Below are 21,431 nucleotides of genomic sequence, written 5' to 3'. Positions count from 1 at the left end.
GACACAATTAAAGACATAAAATTTTTGAAATTTTTGAAAACATAGTCAGCGATCTTAAAATTTGTTGCAATTAAAATTTAAAATAGTTTTGATCGCAATCTTGTTAAAATATTATTTATTGGAGTGAGTGGCCGGTTTCGACTCTATGAAAGAGTCATCTTCAGGCTCCAGAGTGGTGGATGGACACTGCTAGATGAGTTCCGTCGACCCTCCACCGCGATCAAGACTGTTTTAAATTTTAATTTTAAAAATTAAAGACGTTGGTACGCGAACAGGACTGTTTGAGCTCTCGTAATTGTCTGAAGTAGGCTGAATGCTCGCCAGTATGTGCTAAGAGTGGTAAACGCTGCTGTCATACACTTCATGCCAAGGGTACCAAATGGCTTATTTCAGCAAGATAAAGCAATTCCCCAGATTACAGTTCACACTACAAACGCGTTGAGGAATGTACGGAACCTCTAGGGCCCCGTCCACTCCGCTGATTTGCCATAAGGATAGCATGTGTGTTACGCTTTGGGAATATTTTCATGCCAGGCGCCATCAAAAAATCTTCATGAAGTTACACAGCACTTGTTCCACACGTGGAAAGAAATCCTGAAGACGACATTTCAAGGCTATTTACTTCCAAGTGGTAACGAACCCAAGAATGTATTATAGCCTATGGGCCTCATATCTCATACTAACGTCGATGTGCGTGCCGTTTTCGAATGGGATGAAATTTTAATCATTTAATACCCGTTAATTAATGGAGATCTCCACAAAGTTTGATTTATATATTGGACTGGTGTTCCACTATAAAAAATTTTCGCATTTCTATGAGTGAACTAGGAGTGATCGTACACTACACAAGTATAATACGGAGGTAGGAAGTTGTAAACCCACAGCTGCATAAATTATTGGTACGTTTAAATTATTAGCGTATAGAATAAGTTGTTAGTACCGCTTGGCGGTTTGAGACGGAATTTATAAATACACTCATACCTGTCGAAGTCCTAGAGATAGATCACACGAGTCCCTCCTGGCTCAACATTACGTATAATTTGTTCCGCAATATCGGTTCAGATTTGAGACATCGTAATTTTACTGAGATGGTCGATAACAATTACTATGTAGTCTTACTGCGTTTCACTTTGGAACTTTGTAAGGTTTCTCTCTCTTCAGGAATGTTTTGGCAGTTGTAACAGACGCAGAGTGTCAAGGTAATGTTATTTCTCGATCCTAAAAGCCTTTTGCCTAACAGGAACTGCGTGTGGTCGGGTTCGAAGGCATTTAAGCGATCAGTGACGCCGCGACTCGTGTCACCAACATTATGTTCATTTGTTGGATTTAGCCAGCACCGTTTGAGCGTCTTGTAACCAGGCAACATGGTTATTGGGTAACATCATGTTGAAGGGTATGGGTCATTAAGTGTTCAAGTACCGAGTTACGCTGTCAAAGGTAGTGAATCTCTCTGATAAAGTTTGGTCCGCATATTCACAAGCGGATTTCGGAATCTAGGAAGATGTAAATTTTACACGACCGTTCAGCAACCATTTTTCAGAAATCTGCGTGCGGCTTCTGCTGAGATGAACCCGACTGAGCATGACTGAGACGACCCGAAACTTGGGGAGCCTCGTCGCAGGAACCCTCCACACACATTGGATGACCTCACGACAGTTGCCGTCGAAGAGTAGGACACACTTAAGGAGCAGCATTTGGCACAGCTGTGGACACTATGCCTAGGTGAATCTAAGCATTTTATAATGTGGGGGATGGAGCAACACGATACCCACAAGCAGATATGACTGCTCAAGTGCGAATTCAAAGAAAGTTCCTTTATTTTGGTTACTGTTCTTTTTTAAATTCAGAGTAAAGTTCTGTTTTACTTTTTTCATGGGGATTATTTTTCACTGACCTGTTCGCTCAGCTTAAAGCGCAATGTGCTAACTTGCTACACAGAGAGGCAACCCAGACCTGGATAAAATACGCATAGCAGACTAACGACTTTGGTACGGTGAACGGGCCAGCCTGAGTGTGGATGTCGAAGGTTTCCTGCGCTCGTTTAGGCACACGCTAGGCTGGTCCTAATGTCGAAAGCCTGAATAACAATATTTTTAGGGCGGTCGTGCAGGAAGAGAGTGAATGAGGCTCTGGAAGGCACAGACAGGGGTGTGAAGCCATGCCGAACCCAGTGTTGTGCCCAGCAGAGCTATGTTTCTCAGCTGAGGATCCGCAACGCGTACAGCCCGATCGAGTTGGTCCCACAGTTTCTCGATTGGGTTTAAATACGGGGAGTACGGTGGTCAGGGGAGTACCGTAAACTCATCCTGATGTTCTTCAAACCCCACATGTCACTGCGAGCTGTGTGACATGATGCATGGACTTGGTTCCCGAAGATAGATGCGTACTTGTGTTGTTCCACTGTGTCTTCCGGAATAACGAGATCAACCAGAAAGAGCACGAAAACATTCTGTAGACCATAATGCTTTGTCTTGCTGCCTGGACTCTTTCGACTATTGTTGCAGGGCCACACAGGATAACGGCCATCCATTCGATGGTGCGTAAAACCTGATTACCACTCAGTGGACTCCCAGTTACGGTATCGGTATGCAAATTCCTGCCTTCGTCGCCGGTGAACACCAGTCACCATTGATGCATGAACCAGGCGCACGAAGGGGAGACGGATAGGCAGTAACATTTGTTGATTGGTCTTTGACGAGACACTATTGGCAGCCCCATGCTTCGTCTGGGCGGTCAGTTGCTCAACCTTTCACATACATTCATCTGTTCATACCTCAACAGGCGTCGTTCACCCATTTCATCTATAGTCTATGGTGCGCCACCGTTGCCTCAGAGCACGCGTGGTGTACTTTAACCACAGCATTACGCAAACGGTTTACAAACCAAGCCGAGCTTCCACCCTTGTCCCGAAAGCCAATCATCATGCCTTTGGATGTCTGTTTCCACCTTACTACAGCGTCTGCACTTTTGCCCATGTCCCCCCAATATGCTGTCTGCCCCGATAGCTGAATGGTCAGCGTGACGGACTGCCATCCTAAGGGGCCCGATTCCCGACTGGGTCGGGGATTTTCTCCGCTCAGGGACTGGGTGTTGTGTTGTCTTCATCATCATTTCATCCCCATCCGGCGCGCAGGTCGCCCAATGTGGGGTCGAATGTAATAAGACCTGCAGCAAGGCGGCCAGACCTGCCCCGTAAAGGGCCCTGTAAGGCGCCAAGCGCTCATTTCCATTTTTTCCCCTAATACGCTATATATACCCTCCATTGCTAGTGCTGCCACCTGCCGTATGTGAGTGGTTACTGCACGTTGAGGCCGAACATAGGCAGTGGTCGCATTAATGTGACCAGACTGTATAGTTAGGCTGAAGGTCAGTGATATGCTGCCCGTCCCCCCCCTATCTGGTGGGAAAGAAATGAAGGAAGATGAGGACAAAAGCAGACTCTGGACACTGTGCGCAGGCATCAGCCTAGGCTACTCACTTACCTCGTGGGGGTCTGCGAAGCGGCCCCCGCGCAGCCAGGTGAGGGCGCGCCGGGCCTGCTCGAGGCGGCCGTTGCGCGCCAGCCAGACGGGGCTCTCGGGCACCAGCGAGACGGCGGCGAGCGCGACCAGCGGCAGCGCCGCGTTGATCCAGGCCACCGTGTGCCACTCCAGCCAGCTGCCCAGCGTGTACACCACCAGGATCGCCAGCGAGTAGCTCACCATCGGCGACCCCGCCAGCATGCCGCGCACCCGCGGCTCCGACGTCTCGCCCAGGTACACCTGCACACGGACCACCAGCTAAAGTCCACAGCCGTTACCTACTGTAAAGACTTATCCCAAAGGAGACCAGGAAAGATAAAAGAGCCTTTACCTCGCTGTGCTCAAGGGGTGCTTTCTAAAGCATTCCACTTGCACCTGCAATATACCGTGGATGACGAGCAAATAGGTCCTGCTATGAAAGGAAATGACACCACAGAACATTACTCCTGTTTATGAGGCTGTATGGCAGGCTACAGTCAGGTTGGTATACCACCAGGCGTCTCGAGACATGTCTTCGGCCTGGAATCTCACTGAATGGAATAGAACTGGCCAGCAAAGACTTCTGTGGAGATGCCCCATTCAGCGGTCAGATACCAATCTGACTGCTGCCCGCCATACGGCCCGATAACCAGGAAAGGTGGTCTGCTGTGCCATATCTTTCATAGCAAGACCCTTTTGGTTGTCATCTGCGGTACCCTTCCAGCACAGCAGTACGCTGACGATATTATACCCTCCATTTTGTTGCCCATCTCCACTTACATTTCAGTAACATGATGCCTACATGCAAACGACGAGGGTTTCTGCTACTTGTCTTCGTATTTGGTTCAAATGGCTCTGAGCACCATGGGACTTAACGTCTGAGGTCATCAGTCCCCTAGAACTTAGAACTACTTAAACCAACTAATCTAAGGACATCACACACATCCATGCCCGAGGCGGTCGCACGGTTTCAGACTGTAGCGCCTAGAACCGCTCGGCCACCCCGGCCCGCCATCTTCGTGTTTGCTAAACCATCCCTTGGCCAGCAAGATCGCTGGATCTAACGCGCCAATTGGCCACAATGTATCAAGAGGACATCCAACAACTCTATCAGTCACTACAAAGCCAAATAACTGCTTGTATAAGGTCGCCCAGCACGTTATTCACTTGTTCGATTTGTAAAACTCTTTCTCTCGAATAAATCATGCAATTTTTTTGGAATTGTAATTTCCTTTCTGGTGCGACTCTCTTTTCCTTAAGGAGTGTATACGCAGTATCGTACATAAACAACTCTAATGTTACATGTTCAGATAAGAGCTTTAGTTGTAGTTACATTTCCTAAATATCTTCTCTTGGGGCAGTCATGGACCACGTACTCCACGCACTGCTCTCAAATTTATCAACTATACCCCAGCTCTGTAGCGTCGCTCTCGTCCTGATATGGCCTGTTCCCGTCACAATTAGGTTCAAAAATGGCTCTGAGCACTATGGGACTTAACATCTATGATCATCAGTCCCCTAGAACTTAGAACTACTTAAACCTAACTAACCTAAGGACATCACACAACACCCAGTCATCACGAGGCAGAGAAAATCCCTGACCCCTCCGGAAATCGAACCCGGGCGCGGGAAGCGAGAACGCACAATTAGGTGACAGCAAATCCTCCTGGGTAGTTCACAGCTTGGAGATGGTGTAGTAGGGTCGTTATAGTTATTACGACGGCAATTTACATTTGAACCCAAGTAACTTACGGGAATGCGGCTAGGTGTCATCGTTAACAACTGCCAACGTTTCGACGGGTGAGCACCAGTCATGGTCAACGCAAAACTGTATCAAATAAGTGCTGTGCAAGGGAACTTAAAGCCTCAGTTTGCAGAGTAATTCCGGAACACACACATACATACAAGGCACCTTCTCACAGATAAAGACGACCGACGTCAGAAGTTATCGATAGTGAACTCTACCCTTCCGTTCTTGATAAGGAAGACAACAGAATTCCAAGCAAAATTTAAACAAAAACCTTCATGTGTATTTACAAGGTTACTTACTAATTTATTGTCAACTGCTTCCTTAATAACGCTATCCCAATACGTGGAAGTGCATGCGAGAATCTCTGTGTTGTTGTATTCCATAAGATGAACGATGCCAAGACAGTGCTCTGCAATAGCGGAATTGCTCGTTGCTGTAAGCGTCTTGTGATGATTATGCTTCGTACAATGGTCCTCCACACTCTGTCCAGCATATGACGTGCTACAAGAAATTAAATTAGCAAGTAATTTTAAAAATAGAGATGCTTGGATTCTTGCTCTCTCCCTTGTAAACAGACAGAGGAACGGACTTAATACTACCTCACCCGTTCGTTTCTAATTTTCGCAGTCGACAATTTTCGATGTCGGTGATCTTTGGTTGTGTGTTTGCGCTAGTGTTTACGGTGTGTGTGTGTGTGTGTGTGTGTGTGTGTGTGTGTGTGTGTGTGTGTTAATTTTCCGGAACTGCTCTTCAAACTCTGCTGCACAGCGCTTATTTCTTACAGTTTTGCCTTGAAAATGACAGGGTGTGCTCCTGCCGAAATTTCGGAGGTTCTCGACGACGTCACCCGGCTCCATTCCTGTTAGTTACTTCAACATTTTATTCGCCAGAAGAAACTCAGGTTTACATTTGAAGTTCGTATCTCTTTCCACGGTGCATTGTAAAGAAAGGTTTTCCGCTGCAACACCATATAATCTTCCTACAAACAGACGGGTGGACGAAAGTGTGGAAAGAGCGAAATCACGACACACGGCTGTGCCCAGTACGGTGTACGAAGACCGTTAGCATTGGAAAAAGCTTGCAGTTGTCTCAGAAAGGATAAATACAGGTCTTGCGTGGTTTCCAGAGGGAATGTTATACCATTCTTATAGGTAAATTCAAAATAGAACACAAAGGCAGAATAATATTGATATCTGGTGATTATGGTGTTCTGGGGGATACCGTAATTCATCCTGCTGCTCACAACTCACAAAACTAGTCCAAGACGGTGGGAACTGTGTGAACAGGTGTCCTGTCGTCATGGGACACAACATCACAGTTGGGGAACAGACATTATCCCGTGAAACGGACCTGGTCACTTAATCATTAGCAATAATGCTGCCTCGCAGAATACCCATGGGGTCCATGGAATACCACTACGACTGTCCGAAAAATTGGCAGACCCTGGCCATATGTCACTCTTCGGACGTAAACTCGGCCAGAAATTAGAAACTGTGAAATAAGACTCGTCCGACAAAATGGTTTTCTTTCGTTTCTCCATACTCCACATTTTATGGCTTCCGCAGAACGTTTTCCTGTTACGAGCATTTGCATCATTGATGAGTGTCTTTCGGATTCCAGCTTGCCCTGTAGTTCCCTCGTTATGGAGCTCCCTTGGCGTTGTCCTGGTGCTGAAGGGTTCGCGAGTGCGCCGTTCAGTTCTGCAGCTGGCGTCTTCTTACGAGGGTTATTCGGAAAGTAAGGAACGATCGGTCGCGAAATGGAAGCCACTGTGAAAATCGGATGAAGTTCTGCACAGATGTGTTGGGCAGTGTCTGTAGTATGCCTGTCGATCGCATTACGTCGTTCCTTTTAGTTCTGAGCACACAGGGAGCACATAAAGGTACCGAGAACAATAGTGTATCCCGTCAAGTACGACGGCCTGGTGAGAAATTTCGCCTGAAGCTATGCAGTCAACATTTAATAACTGTCGTGCGTTTTCTTCTTCAAGACAATTCTCAGCCGCATTCTGCAGGGGCAATGAAGATGCTCCTGCATCGGTTGCAACTGGAAATGTTTGACTACCCACAATACAGCCCGTAATTGTGTCTCTCTGAGTTTCATCTCTGCTCACATGAACCACTGGCTGTTTTCCTCACAATCCTTTCCAACGACCGTCCATCACGATCACACAGAACAACTTTGGTGCGCATTGTGACTTAGCGGATGATGTGTATCCCCTTTCCCTGTATAGGTCTTCGATTAGGTGTCTTTTGAAACACCAAACACTTCGACAACTTGGCTACGGAAGCACTCAATGCACGATCACCAACAAATTGTCCATGTTGAAATTTACTTACTTTCAAACAATCCTGTTGGAGGAACATGAGCATTATACCAGAGGTTGAAAATACCGCTGCAGTTGTAAAGTTCTTTTATTATGATACGACCGGTTTCGAGCTCTTATACTCCCATCTTCAGGTGTCGTAACTTGGTACTGTGACTTCGAGCGTGTTTCCATATTTTTTATCAACACCTGTAAATCCAAAGGGACTTCAGATGGAAGGGTGGAGCGCTGTCTAGCGTACGATATGGATTATAAATGATCTTGGAAGTGTAAGGGAGTGAAGGCTGTACCAGCTGTACCACTCTATAGTGGCGGCCTGCTGTTTTATTAGGTCTGGCTTACTTGCTGAAAGTGCTGTAAGGGTGTAAGGTGCTACCAGCGAGGCACTCACCTGCGTGGGCGGCACGGCGAGCCCGACGGCGAATCCGCAGACGGCGCGGCCGGCGAGCAGCACGGCGTGGTCCCTGGCGAGCGCGAGCAGCAGCCAGCCCAGCACGTTGGGCAGCACCGTCAGCTGCAGCGTGGCGCGCCGGCCCAGCCGCTCCGAGAACCAGCTGGAGGACAGCGCGCCCAGCGGCGTCACCGCAGAGTGGATGCTGGCTGCGCACACATGGGGGCGGCGTGCGTAAGCCGGGAGAGCCTCCTGACTGAGCAGCAACGTCAAAGCACTCGCCAATACGGTTCGTCAACATCAAAGAACCCAATATAGGGACAGGAATCCGTTGGGATGAGGAGTATGGTCAGTCGGCAGGGCAACAGCACAAAACTAACGTGTAAAATGTGGGTTCAGTAAGTAATGCAACACATTTTTTTTTCTGAAAGCAGGTAGGTTTTATTCAGGATTCCAATATGCCACATTACTCCCTACTCTTTGGGCTACAAATCCTATTTTTCAACATAGTTGGCATTAAATGCGACATCCTTACACCAGTAGTCGAGCTAGGCCAGCGCCAGTCCATTTTGTTAGTGCGGGTTGCCTACATCAGGGGCAGATATGCAGTCAGGGGCAAACCTATTGTTCTCCTTTGATTGAAAGGTCCTTAATCTATCGTTCTGTTAAGTTGTTTTCCATGTCACCCCAATTTCCTTTTGATTGACTGGAACTTAACCAATTGTTTCCCCCACCCCCACTCCCAACCCCTCTCCCTCCTCGCTGCTGCAGGCACACTTTCAGGTCTGAATTATTGGAGTAGGTCCTCTCACTCTTATCAATTTAATTGACTACTTAATAAAATTGTTCAATTAATGAACCTCTCACCCACTGGTAAATCACATCCCCCCCTCTCCTCCCCCAGAAAATGGTGGGATGTTCCACCAGGAGAATGCAACATACCATGGCTCCCTTCACTAACCTAAGAAAATGGCGTGAAAGGAAGGGCAGTTGGGCTACCTCCACAAACCTAAGTCACCCGGCCACCATCTCATCTTAGCAAATGGCGGGAAGACGACTCGACCTGTGCTGAACATAAATTTTAATTTTGCATGCACTATTTATATAAACAATTTGATGCAGTACAGCCATTTAGTGTGTTCACCACGAATTCCGGACTCCAACTGACCTAGTACACAGTACTGCCACCTGAGAGCATTCTCGTCTGTGACGTCATCCAAGATGGTGAAATGACATCAGCCGATGACACAAGTACTGTTGTCCAATATGGCGGGAAATAGTGTGTTCCCCATGAGGTGAACAAGTGAGCTAGTGCACAGTACCAACACCAGAGAGATCTATCATCCCTCTCATCTGTTCGACCGTTTTCTCTCTATCATTATTCTAACAGGACACATCTGATGTGTATAGCCTGTGAACATACTGACATCACAGCGTTTAACCCAGTTAGCGGCGGTAGCCATGGTATGTTGTATCGTCCTGATGGAACTCGAACTTCCCACCATTTTCTGGGGGAGGAGAGGGGAGGGGTTTTACCAGTGGGTGAGAGGTTAATTAATTGAAAAATTTAATTAAGTAATCAAATTGATAAGAGTTGGGGAAGTGGGTGGGTGGGGGGAACAATAGGTTAAGAGCCTGTCAATCATAAGGGAATGGGGGTGATATGGAAAACCACTTAACAGAACAATAGGTTAAGGACCTGTCAATCAAAGGAGAACAATAGGTTTGCCCCTGACTGCATACCTGCCCCTGATATAGGCAGCCTGCGCTAACAAAATGGACTGGCGCTGGCCTAGCTCCAGTACTTACACCATATTACTGAGATAGTCTGTATGAGCTCATGGTACCGCTTTGCTGGTCGACGTCGCAGCCAACGTGTTGCTGCATCTGTAACTTCCCCACAATCCAAGTACTGCTTCCTGTAGAGTGCATCTTCATTGGGCCATGCAGATGGAAGTTGGGAGATGCGAGATCCGGCTGTAAGGAGGATGATGAACAGTCAGGTGAAGTTTTGTGAGCTCTTCTCTGGTGCTCAGAGTTCTGCGAGGCCTTGCGTTGTCATGAAGAAGGAGAAGTTTTTCTGCATTTTTGTGGCGACGAACATGCTGAAGTCCTTTTTCCAGTTTGCTCAGGGTTACACAATACATTTCAGAGGTGATTGTTACACCATGGCGGATATCAGACAGAATAACCCCTTCAGAGTCCCAGAAGACCATCGCCATGACTTCACTAGGCTGAGGGCGCGCCTTTTAACCTTATCTTTGGAGGAGAGATGGTGTGGCGCCTACCTACGGATTGTTGTTTTGTTGCCAGTTTGAAGTCATTAACTCGTGTTTCATAGCCTGTGACGATGTTCGATAAAAAAATTGTCATCATCAGCCTTGTAAGGCGAAAGAAATTCCGCACAGATGGTCCTTCGTTGCTCTTCATGGCAGGAAGGAACCCAGTGGGCACATACTTTTGAATACCCCTACTGCTAGACGAGTGTGTCAGCACTACCAGCAGAGACTTCCAGTTATGCAGCGATGTCTTTGATTGTGATCCATCGATCACCTCGAATGAGAGTGTCCACACGTCCCAACATTGAAGGAGTCACAACTGTGTGCTGCCGACTGGCACGTGGGAGGTCGGACATATTTGCGCGACCTTGTTGGGCTGATCACAAATCCCCCGCTAAAGGACTCCGCGATGCTCTGGTTTTCCGCCACAGTGACAGCTCTTTGCTTGGAACGCACCTCCGTTACAGACGTCATGTGATGGATGTGTATAGCGCCGCCACCTATCGGAACTTCATGAAACTATAGGGCTTTAAGGAGGAATATTCCACAGTGTACCGCAAAAAATTGCGTTTTCTCAACCGAAATCAGCCCGAGGAAAAACAAACTTGCCGGCCGAAGTGGCCGTGCGGTTAAAGGCGCTGCAGTCTGGAACCGCAGGACCGCTACGGTCGCAGGTTCGAATCCTGCCTCGGGCATGGATGTTTGTGATGTCCTTAGGTTTAACTAGTTCTAAGTTCTAGGGGACTACTGACCTCAGAAGTTGAGTCCCATAGTGCTCAGAGCCATTTGAACCATTTTTTGAAAAACAAACTTGTTACATTACTTATTGAACGCCCCCTCGAAGAACAGGATCGCTTGCTTCTAAAAACGACACTGGAAGACGAAATATGATAACATTTGGCTCGTAAGGCCTGAAAGAGGGCTGCCTAATTCTGGATAATCTGAAGCAGGTAGAAATCAATCGACTTCGCCTCACGAGTATCTTGTGTCCAGCCGTCGACAACATTGGTGATCTAATAATGCAGTATTTGTACCATAGCCGTTACTAAGTAACTACAGTGCCGTGCCGTGCCGTGCCAGTAAGAGCCTGTGTAGCGCGAACACTGCGTCAGAAAACCGCACCATAGTTCTCCTTCCGGCTGTCGGTATCTTGGTTTCGGTACGCGGAGCTTGCATCCTAATAATCAGTCTGACAATCTGGACTGTTGACTAGAATAACAGACAAACGTCAAACGCGACGATGGGCACCACCCTGATACAAGATCATAAGCCACTACATACTGAGGCCAGCCTCAACAGCAACAGCTGTATCAAATGGTTCAAATGGCTCTAAGCGCTATGGGACTAAATCTGAGGTCATCAGTCTCCTAGACTTAGAATTACTTAAACCTAACTAACCTAAGGACATCACACACATCCATGCCCGAGGCAGGATTCGAACCTGCGACCGTAGCAGCAGCGCGGTTCAGGACTGAAGCGCCTAGAACCGCTCGGCCTCAGCGGCCGGCCAACAACTGTATCAGATACGTTTCAGTGCTCGAGGTACTGCTCCTCGTGTCATATTTGAGCAGGTCAATTCCAGTCATGAGAGGAATGTGCAAGTGTTCTTCGAACAACGACAGGTACCACACCTTTCCTGGATTATATATTTATCTGACATGGCACTCGTCAATTATGTCCGGAATAGGCTCAATTATATTGTCCTTAAAGGCAACCAGCAACCATTGTTGAACACAAACCACGTGGATGAAGACTCCGTTGAGGCCATCAGATCTCACGGCATGAGATTTTTTTGTGACAGTTTATACCACACCAACGAATGAATGAACTCCAGAAATGTTGGAAAAAGTATGGGATGAGTTTCACTGCCGTTTGGATGTTTGTTGTTCGTCAGTTGGAGGATACATTGAGCACCATGACTGAGGACATGAACACTATATAACAGAGTCCCCGAGGATGCGTACTGTAGGTTTGCACGTGAGGACAAATGCATTACAAGTGCTGCTCACGACCACCATTCGTAAGTACACACGCTGCAGCACGTCGTATATCCCAGGAGTGTTCTACACTACTGGCCATTAAAATTGCTACACCACGAAGATGACGTGCTACAGACGCGAAATTTAACCGACAGGAAGAAGATGCTGTGATATGCAAATGATTAGCTTTTCAGAGCATTCACACAAGGTTGGCGCCGTTGGCGACACCTACAACATGCTGACACGAGGAAAGTTTCCGACCGTCGTTGCCTGTTGAAACGTTGTTGTGATGTCTCGTGTAAGGAGGAGAATTGCGTACCATCGCGTTTCCGATTTTGATAAAGGTCGGATTGTAGCTTATCGCGATTGCGGTTTATCGTATCGCGACATTGCTGCTCGCGTTGGTCGAGATCCAATGACTGTTAGCAGAATATGGAATCGGTGGGTTCAGGAGGGTAATATGGAACGCCGTACTGGATTCCAAAGGTATCGTATCACTAGCAGTCGAGATGACAGGCATCTTATCCGCATGGCGGTAACGGATCGTGCAGCCACGTCTCCATCCCAGGGTCAACAGATGGGGACGTTTGCAAGACAACAACCATCTGCATGAACAGTTCGACGACGTTTGCAGCAGCATGGACTATCAGCTCGGAGACCATGGCTGCAGTTACCCTTGACGCTGCATCACAAACAGTAGCGCCTGCGATGGTGTGCTCAACGACGAACCTGGGTGCACGAATGGCAAAACGTCTTTTTGTCGGATGAATCCAGGTTCTGTTTACAGTATCATGATGGTCGCATCCGTGTTTGGCGACATCGCGGTGAACGCACATTGGGAGCGTTTACTCGTCATCGCACATACTGGCGTATCATCCGGCGTGATGGTATGGGGTGCCACTGGTTACTCGTCTCGGTCACCTCTTGTTCGCATTGACGGCACTTTGAACAGTGGACGTTACATTTCACATGTGTTACGACCCGTGGTTCTACCCTTCATTCGATCCCTGCGAAACCCTACATTTCAGCAGGATAATGCACTACCGCATGTTGCAGGTCCTGTACGGGCCTTTCTGGATAAAGAAAATGTTCGAGTGCTGCCCTGGCCAGCACATTCTCCAGATCTCTCACCAATTGAAAACGTCTGGTGAATGGTGGCTGAGCAACTGGCTCGTCACAATACGCCAGTCCCTACTCTTGATGAACTGTGGCATCGTGTTGAATCTGCATGGGCAGCTGTACCTCTACACGCCATCCAAGCTCTGTTTGGCTCAATTTCCAGGCGTATGAAGGCCGTTATTACGGCCAGAGGTGGTTGTTCTGGGTACTGATTTCTCAGGATCTATGCACCCAAATTGAGTGAAAATGTAATCAATGTCAGTTCTAATATAATATATTTGTTCAATGAATACCCGTTTATCATCTGCATTTCTTCTTGGTGTAGCAATTTTAATGGCCAGTAGTGTAAATGCTTTGACAATTATTCACAGTGTGCTCTCATACTTTATCGACACTGTCAGTAACGTTGGGATACACGAAAGGTTTCAAATATCCCCACAAAAAAAGTCCAGCTGGTTCGTGTTGGGAACCTGGTTGGCCGTCGTGTTGAGGATGCATGACCCTCACGTTAGATGTCGAAGATTTGCAATACGTATTCCCGAACAGTCACATGAAAGTGTGTCAGTGCATCATAATCTTGTGCCACACACGTATCCTTTCACTGTAAGGGACATCATCCAAAAATTATCCTTAGCTGTTAACATTATTATACAAGTGGCATGACTGCACTTGTGGATACATCCTATTGAGGACACCATTGGTTTCAGGACGTGTGTTTATTAGCATTATTTGAATGTGGTCGCTCACTGCACTTGTGGATACATCCTATTGAGGACACCATTGGTTTCAGGACGTGTGTTTATTAGCATTATTTGAATGTGGTCGCTCACTGCACTTGTGGATACATCCTATTGAGGACACCATTGGTTTCAGGACGTGTGTTTATTAGCATTATTTGATTGTGGTCGCTCACTCATTTGTTACATAGTTTAATTCTTAATTTCTTTGCGTGTTTTTGGTACTTGCATTGTTTAATTCATAAATTTCTGGCGTATTATAGTATTTGAGAGTGTAGCATCGCGTTTTAGTACCTGAATAGTGTAAATTCGTGTAGTCTCCTTCCGCCGCCGAGCAGTGTCAGCAGTGCGCAAGTAGCAGCATTACTGCATTTACTAGGCAATCTTGTATTTTAATAACCGTTTAAATTTTGTCGATTTGTTTGCGCTCTCTGTAGATTAGTTCAGACGTTCTTTGCAAAACAGTTTTTAGCATGGATAGGGACTGCAACTGCTGTGTTCGGATGCAGGCTGAGTTGGCATCCCTTCGCTCCCAGCTTCAGGCAGTGTTGGCTTCGGTCACACAGCTTGAGGCTGTTGCCAATGGGCATCACTGTGGGGGTCCGGATGGGGGTTTGTCGGGGACGGCCAGCTCGTCCCACGCATCCCCTGATCGGACTACGACTGTGGTTGCCCGGGATACTGCCCGCATTGAGGCTGATCCCTCACCTGTGGTAGAGTGGGAGGTCGTCTCAAGGTGTGGCAGGGGGCGAAAGACATTCCGGAGGGCTGAACGGAAAGCCTCTCCAGTTTGTCTGACGAACCGGTTTCAGGCTCTGTCTCAGGCTGATACTGATCTTCGGCCTGACATGGCTGCTTGTCCTGTTCCAGAGGTTGCCCCTCAGTCTGCAAGATCCGGGCGGTCGCAGAGGGTGGGCTTACTGGTAGTTGGGAGCTCCAACGTCAGGCGCGTAATGGGGCCCCTTAGGGAAATGACAGCAAGAGAGGGGAAGAAAACCAATGTGCACTCCGTGTGCATACCGGGGGGAGTCATTCCAGATGTGGAAAGGGTCCTTCCGGATGCCATGAAGGGTACAGGGTGCACCCATCTGCAGGTGGTCGCTCATGTCGGCACCAATGATGTGTGTCGCTATGGATCGGAGGAAATCCTCTCTGGCTTCCGGCGGCTATCTGATTTGGTGAAGACTGCCAGTCTCGCTAGCGGGATGAAAGCAGAGCTCACCATCTGCAGCATCGTCGACAGGACTGACTGCGGACCTTTGGTACAGAGCCGAGTGGAGGTTCTGAATCAGAGGCTGAGACGGTTCTGCGACCGTGTGGGCTGCAGATTCCTCGACTTGCGCCATAGGGTGGTGGGGTTTCGGGTTCCGCTGGATAGGTCAGGAGTCCACTACACGCAACAAGCGGCTACACGGGTAGCAGGGGTTGTGTGGCGTGGGCTGGGCGGTTTTTTTAGGTTAGATGGCCTTGGGCAAGTAGAGAAAGGGCAACAGCCTCAACGGGTGCGGGGCAAAGTCAGGACATGCGGGGACCAAGCAGCAATCGGTATTGTAATTGTCAACTGTCGAAGCTGCGTTGGTAAAGTACCAGAACTTCAAGCGCTGATAGAAAGCACCGAAGCTGAAATCGTTATAGGTACAGAAAGCTGGCTTAAGCCAGAGATAAATTCTGCCGAAATTCTTACAAAGGTACAGACGGTGTTTAGAAAGGATAGATTGCATGCAACCGGTGGTGGAGTGTTCGTCGCTGTTAGTAGTAGTTTATCCTGTAGTGAAGTAGAAGTGGATAGTTCCTGTGAATTATTATGGGTGGAGGTTGCACTCAACAACCGAACTAGGTTAATCATTGGCTCCTTTTACCGACCTCCCGACTCAGCAGCATTAGTGGCAGAACAACTGAGAGAAAATTTGGAATACATTTCACATAAATTTTCTCAGCATGTTATAGTCTTAGGTGGAGATTTCAATTTACCAGATATAGACTGGGACACTCAGATGTTTAGGACGGGTGGTAGGGACAGAGCATCGAGTGACATTATACTGAGTGCACTATCCGAAAATTACCTCGAGCAATTAAACAGAGAACCGACTCGTGGAGATAACATCTTGGACCTACTGATAACAAACAGACCCGAACTTTTCGACTCTGTATGTACAGAACAGGGAATCAGTGATCATAAGGCCGTTGCAGCATCCCTGAATATGGAAGTTAATAGGAATATAAAAAAAGGGAGGAAGGTTTATCTGTTTAGCAAGAGTAATAGAAGGCAGATTTCAGACTACCTAACAGATCAAAACGAAAATTTCTGTTCCGACACTGACAATGTTTAGTGTTTATGGAAAAAGTTCAAGGCAATCGTAAAATACGTTTTAGACAGGTACGTGAGGGACGGGAAAAAACCACCGTGGTACAACAACAAAGTTAGGAAACTACTGCGAAAGCAAAGAGAGCTTCACTCCAAGTTTAAACGCAGCCAAAACCTCTCAGACAAACAGAAGCTAAACGATGTCAAAGTTAGCGTAAGGAGGGCTATGCGTGAAGCGTTCAGTGAATTCGAAAGTAAAATTCTATGTACCGACTTGACAGAAAATCCTAGGAAGTTCTGGTCTTACGTTAAATCAGTAAGTGGCTCGAAACAGCATATCCAGACACTACGGGATGATGATGGCATTGAAACAGAGGATGACACGCGTTAAGCTGAAATACTAAACACCTTTTTCCAAAGCTGTTTCACAGAGGAAGACCGCACTGCAGTACCTTCTCTAAATCCTCGCACCAACGAAAAAATGGCTGACATCGAAATAAGCGTCCAAGGAATAGAAAAGCAACTGGAATCACTCAATAGAGGAAAGTCCACTGGACCTGACGGGATACCAATTCGATTCTACACAGAGTACGCGAAAGAACTTGCCCCCCTTCTAACAGCCGTGTACCGCAAGTCTCTAGAGGAACGGAGTGTTCCAAATGATTGGAAAAGAGCACAGATAGTCCCAGTCTTCAAGAAGGGTCGTCGAGCAGATGCGCAAAACTATAGACCTGTATCTCTGACGTCGATCTGTTGTAGAATTTTAGAACATGTTTTCTGCTCGAGTATCATGTCGTTTTTGGAAACCCAGAATCTACTATGTAGGAATCAACATGGATTCCGGAAACAGCGATCGTGTGAGACCCAACTCGCTTTATTTGTTCATGAGACCCAGAAAATATTAGTTACAGGCTCCCAGGTAGATGCTATTTTTCTTGACTTCCGGAAGGCGTTCGATACAGTTCCGCACTGTCGCCTGATAAACAAAGTAAGAGCCTACGGAATATCAGACCAGCTGTGTGGCTGGATTGAAGAGTTTTTAGCAAACCGAACACAGCATGTTGTTATCAATGGAGAGACGTCTATAGACGTTAAAGTAACCTCTGGCGTGCCACAGGGGAGTGTTATGGGACCATTGCTTTTCACAATATATATAAATGACCTAGTAGATAGTGTCGGAAGTTCCACGCGGTTTTTCGCGGATGATGCTGTAGTATACAGAGAAGTTGCAGCATTAGAAAATTGTAGCGAAATGCAGGGAGTGGCAACTGTCCCTTAACATAGACAAATGTAATGTATTGCGAATACATAGAAAGAAGGATCCTTTATTGTATGATTATATGATAGCGGAACAAACACTGGTAGCAGTTACTTCTGTAAAATATCTGGGAGTATGCGTGCGGAACGATTTGAAGTGGAATGATCATATAAAATTAATTGTTGGTAAGGCGGGTACCAGGTTGAGATTCATTGGGAGAGTGCTTAGAAAATGTAGTCCATCAACAAAGGAGGTGGCTTACAAAACACTCGTTCGACCTATACTTGAGTATTGCTCATCAGTGTGGGATCCGTACCAGATCGGTTTGACGGAGGAGATAGAGAAGATCCAAAGAAGAGCGGCGCGTTTCGTCACAGGGTTATTTGGTAACCGTGATAGCGTTACGGAGATGTTTAATAAACTCAAGTGGCAGACTCTGCAAGAGAGGCGCTCTGCATCGCTTGCTCGCCAGCTTGCTCGCCAGGTTTCGAGAGGGTGCGTTTCTGGATGAGGTATCGAATATATTGCTTCCCCCTACTTATACCTCCCGAGGAGATCACGAATGCAAAATTAGAGAGATTAGAGCGCGCACGGAGGCTTTCAGACAGTCGTTCTTCCCGCGAACCATACGCAACTGGAACAGGAAAGGGAGGTAATGACAGTGGCACGTAAAGTGCCCTCCGCCACACACCGTTGGGTGGCTTGCGGAGTATAAATGTAGATGTAGATGTAGATGACCTCACTGTTGAGTGCCCTATACATATCAGCACCACCGCCACCACCACCATCTCCATCGCCATCACCATTCCATTGTCATCATCTCGCCCCTTTCGTTTGTACCTATAACAGACAAACAGCCTGCTTTTTGTCAGAAAAGTTCATCTGAACGCTGCTTTTGGAAACAAGCTGATACATTTTATTGTTGACGGTAGGGAAGCAACTGAGGGTGGTGAGTGGAGAACTGCGGCCAGTTGTTTGCTATCTTCGGCGCTGCCCGACGGCGGCCTTGCCAACATTCTCGGCTCGACACCCGCCGATTGAGGCGACCGCAGTACAGAGCAGCTCTGCCTCTCGCTGTCTCTCTTTAAAAGGTTGACGACCGCTCAACGGCGCGGCGCCGGCGCGGGCGGATAGCCCAATGGCAGCCGCAGGGGCCGGGCTGGGCAAGCCGCGCCGGCGCTAGGTGGGAGGTCCAGGGGCGCGGGGGCACGCCACGGACCCTGTTCTCACCACGCACAGTAGTGGCATGCTAGTCCACTCGGCTTATGTAGGGCAGGAAAAGAGGCGACGATCCAAAGAGCTCTGCAAGTGTCGCAATTGCTTGCAACGGTCGTCACTTTACCCCCTTTAGCCGGCCTTTGTGGTCGAGCGGGTCTAGGCGTTACAGTCTGGAACTGCGCGATCGCTGTGGTCGCGAGTTCAAATCCTGCCTCGGACAGATATGTGTGTGATGTCCTTATGTTAGTTAGGTTGAAGTAGTTCTAAGTTCTCGGGGACTGATGAGCTGAGATGTTAAGTGCTCAGAGCCATTTGAACCATTTTTTACCCCTTCCAGACCTGTGATTAATAACCTGTAAGCAACATTATGCCGTTATATTCTCCTTTTTCTCGTGTTAAGGCCTTCAAAGAAAGACGTTAGGATTACAGTTCTTAATCTTTTGTTGGTCTTTGCTTTCTTTTCAGTAGTTCTCCATTGGTGCCTTTTCTCTATCTTTACACAATTTTCTTTTCTTCCCGTCTTGGATACTTCTAGTTTTATAAATTTTCCCTAAAAATCTCTCTTTGTTCTTCTTCGAAGGAAGGTTAGCGTTGGCCGTAATATTGATGGTTTATTGACAGCAAAATCGATTTTCAGTCACACAGTGATCATCTCCAGTGCTGGAAGTTAAAAATTTCACATAGTAATCAGTGAATAAAAAACAAAACACCACTGTATTATAAGCCATCGGCCTAATTTAAATGCACACAATACTTAATTTTCGTCATAGGACACGTCTGAATTCTGACTAAGGGCTTGTATGACGCCATAAGTCCCTAGGATAAAAGCAGCAGCCTCAACTGAAAAGGAGGTTGGGGACTTTTCTTTGGAAGCAGTTCTTGCGTGGGCACTTGTTGCGGTGAGAGTCTTGGCAGGCACTTTCAGGAAACGACAGAAGTGCGGATCTTAACAAGATGGCACTGCATACCTTTTGCGTAGTTTTAAGATGGTAACATCGTATTTCCGTCATTCAGTGGATCGCTGACACGTTGACAATGGAGAAAAGAACAGCAGTCGAACGCGAAATCTGTCGTTTTATTACAGCATATCTAGAATTCAGCTATTACGTAGCGATGTGCAGTGCATCTAACAACAGGTGACAGTTATCCATTCACCAACGGCAATGGAGGGTGGAACTTTGACAATGGCAGCCACTCGTGCTGGTGAAACGTCAGTAAAATCATTAGATGGACGTCGGCCGAAGAACCCGGGACAGAAACCAAAAGACAGTTTGTCAACAAGTGGCCACGAAAGTCTTAACAGATTTGTAATACGCCTAGGTATTTAAACGACTTAACAGTGTGAAGCAGGACATCAGTAATAATGTATCCGAACGTTAAGGCTTTGATCTTCCTACTCATCCGGATCAACTTACATTTTTTCACATTTTTGGCCAGACGCCATTCGTCACACCAACTGGAAATTTTGTCTAAGTCATCTTGTATCTTCCCACAGTCACTCAACTACGACACTTTATCGTACACCACGGGATCATCAGCAAACAACCGCAGATTGCTCCCCACCCCAAGCGCCAAACCGCCAAACCATTTACGTATGTAGAGAAAGTAGCGGTACTATCGAACTTCCCTGGGACACTCCTGACAATACCCTCGTCTCTGATGAACACTCGCCAACGAGGACAACAAACTGGGCTCTATTACTTAAGAAGCCCTCCAGCCACTCACTTATCTGTGTACTTATTCAATATGCTTGTACCTTCGTTAACAGCCTGCAATTGGGCCTTGTGTCAAATGCTTTCCGAAAATGTAGAAATATGGAATCTGCCTGTTGCCATTCACCCATTGTTCGCACTATGTCATGAGAGAGAAAGCAAGCCGAGTTTCGCACGAGAGATGCTTTCTGATTCGCGGACATAAGCTTGTCAGTCTCAAGAAAGTTTGTTATATTCGAACTCATTCAAATGGTTCAAATGGCTCTAAGCACTATGGGACTCAACATCTGAGGTCATCAGTCCCATAGACTTAGAACTACTTAAACCTACCTAAGGCCATCACACACATCCATGCCTTAGGCAGGATTCGAACCTGCGACCGTAGCAGCAGCGCTATTCCGGACTGAAGCGCCAGAACCGCTCGCCCACAGCGGCCGGCTTTATTCGAACTGAGAATATGTTTAAGGATACTGCAGCAAACAGAAGGATATAGGTCTATAATTTTGTGAGCCAGCCGTTGTGGCCGAGCGGTTCTAGCCGCTTCAGTCTGGAACCACGCGACCGCTACGGTCGCAGGTTCGAATTCTGCCTCGGCCATGGCTGTGTGTGATGTCCTTAGGTTAGTTAGGTTTAAGTAGTTCTAAGTTCTAGGGGACTGATGACCTCAGATGTTTAGTCCCATAGTGCTCAGAGCCATTTGAACCATTTGTGATTTGGCGAGTCCGTTCTTTTACCCCTCTTCTTATGTACTGGAGTCACCTGAGCTTTTTTCCAGTCGCTTGGGTCTTCGCGCTGGGCGAGAAATGCATGATAAATGCAAGCTATCAAAGGGGCCAATGCTGTAGAGTACTCTTTGT

General features: G+C 47.2%; 1 protein-coding gene across 1 annotated transcript in view; it reads right to left on the bottom strand.

Moving 5' to 3' along the window:
• Positions 1-21,431, bottom strand: part of LOC124605950 (facilitated trehalose transporter Tret1-like) — a gene marked incomplete at its 5' end in the record, with an annotated part of 53,475 nt that overhangs the window by 11,768 nt on the left and 20,276 nt on the right. Inside the window, 2 exons of the mRNA XM_047137911.1 lie at positions 3,483-3,761; positions 7,968-8,176. Coding sequence (XP_046993867.1) covers positions 3,483-3,761; positions 7,968-8,176 — 488 coding nt within the window. The remainder of the gene's footprint in view (positions 1-3,482; positions 3,762-7,967; positions 8,177-21,431) is intronic.

The sequence above is a fragment of the Schistocerca americana genome, chromosome 3 (genome assembly GCF_021461395.2).
Source record: "Schistocerca americana isolate TAMUIC-IGC-003095 chromosome 3, iqSchAmer2.1, whole genome shotgun sequence".
NCBI classification, from domain to species: domain Eukaryota; kingdom Metazoa; phylum Arthropoda; class Insecta; order Orthoptera; family Acrididae; genus Schistocerca; species Schistocerca americana.
This window is presented reverse-complemented; position numbering and strand designations above follow the sequence as displayed.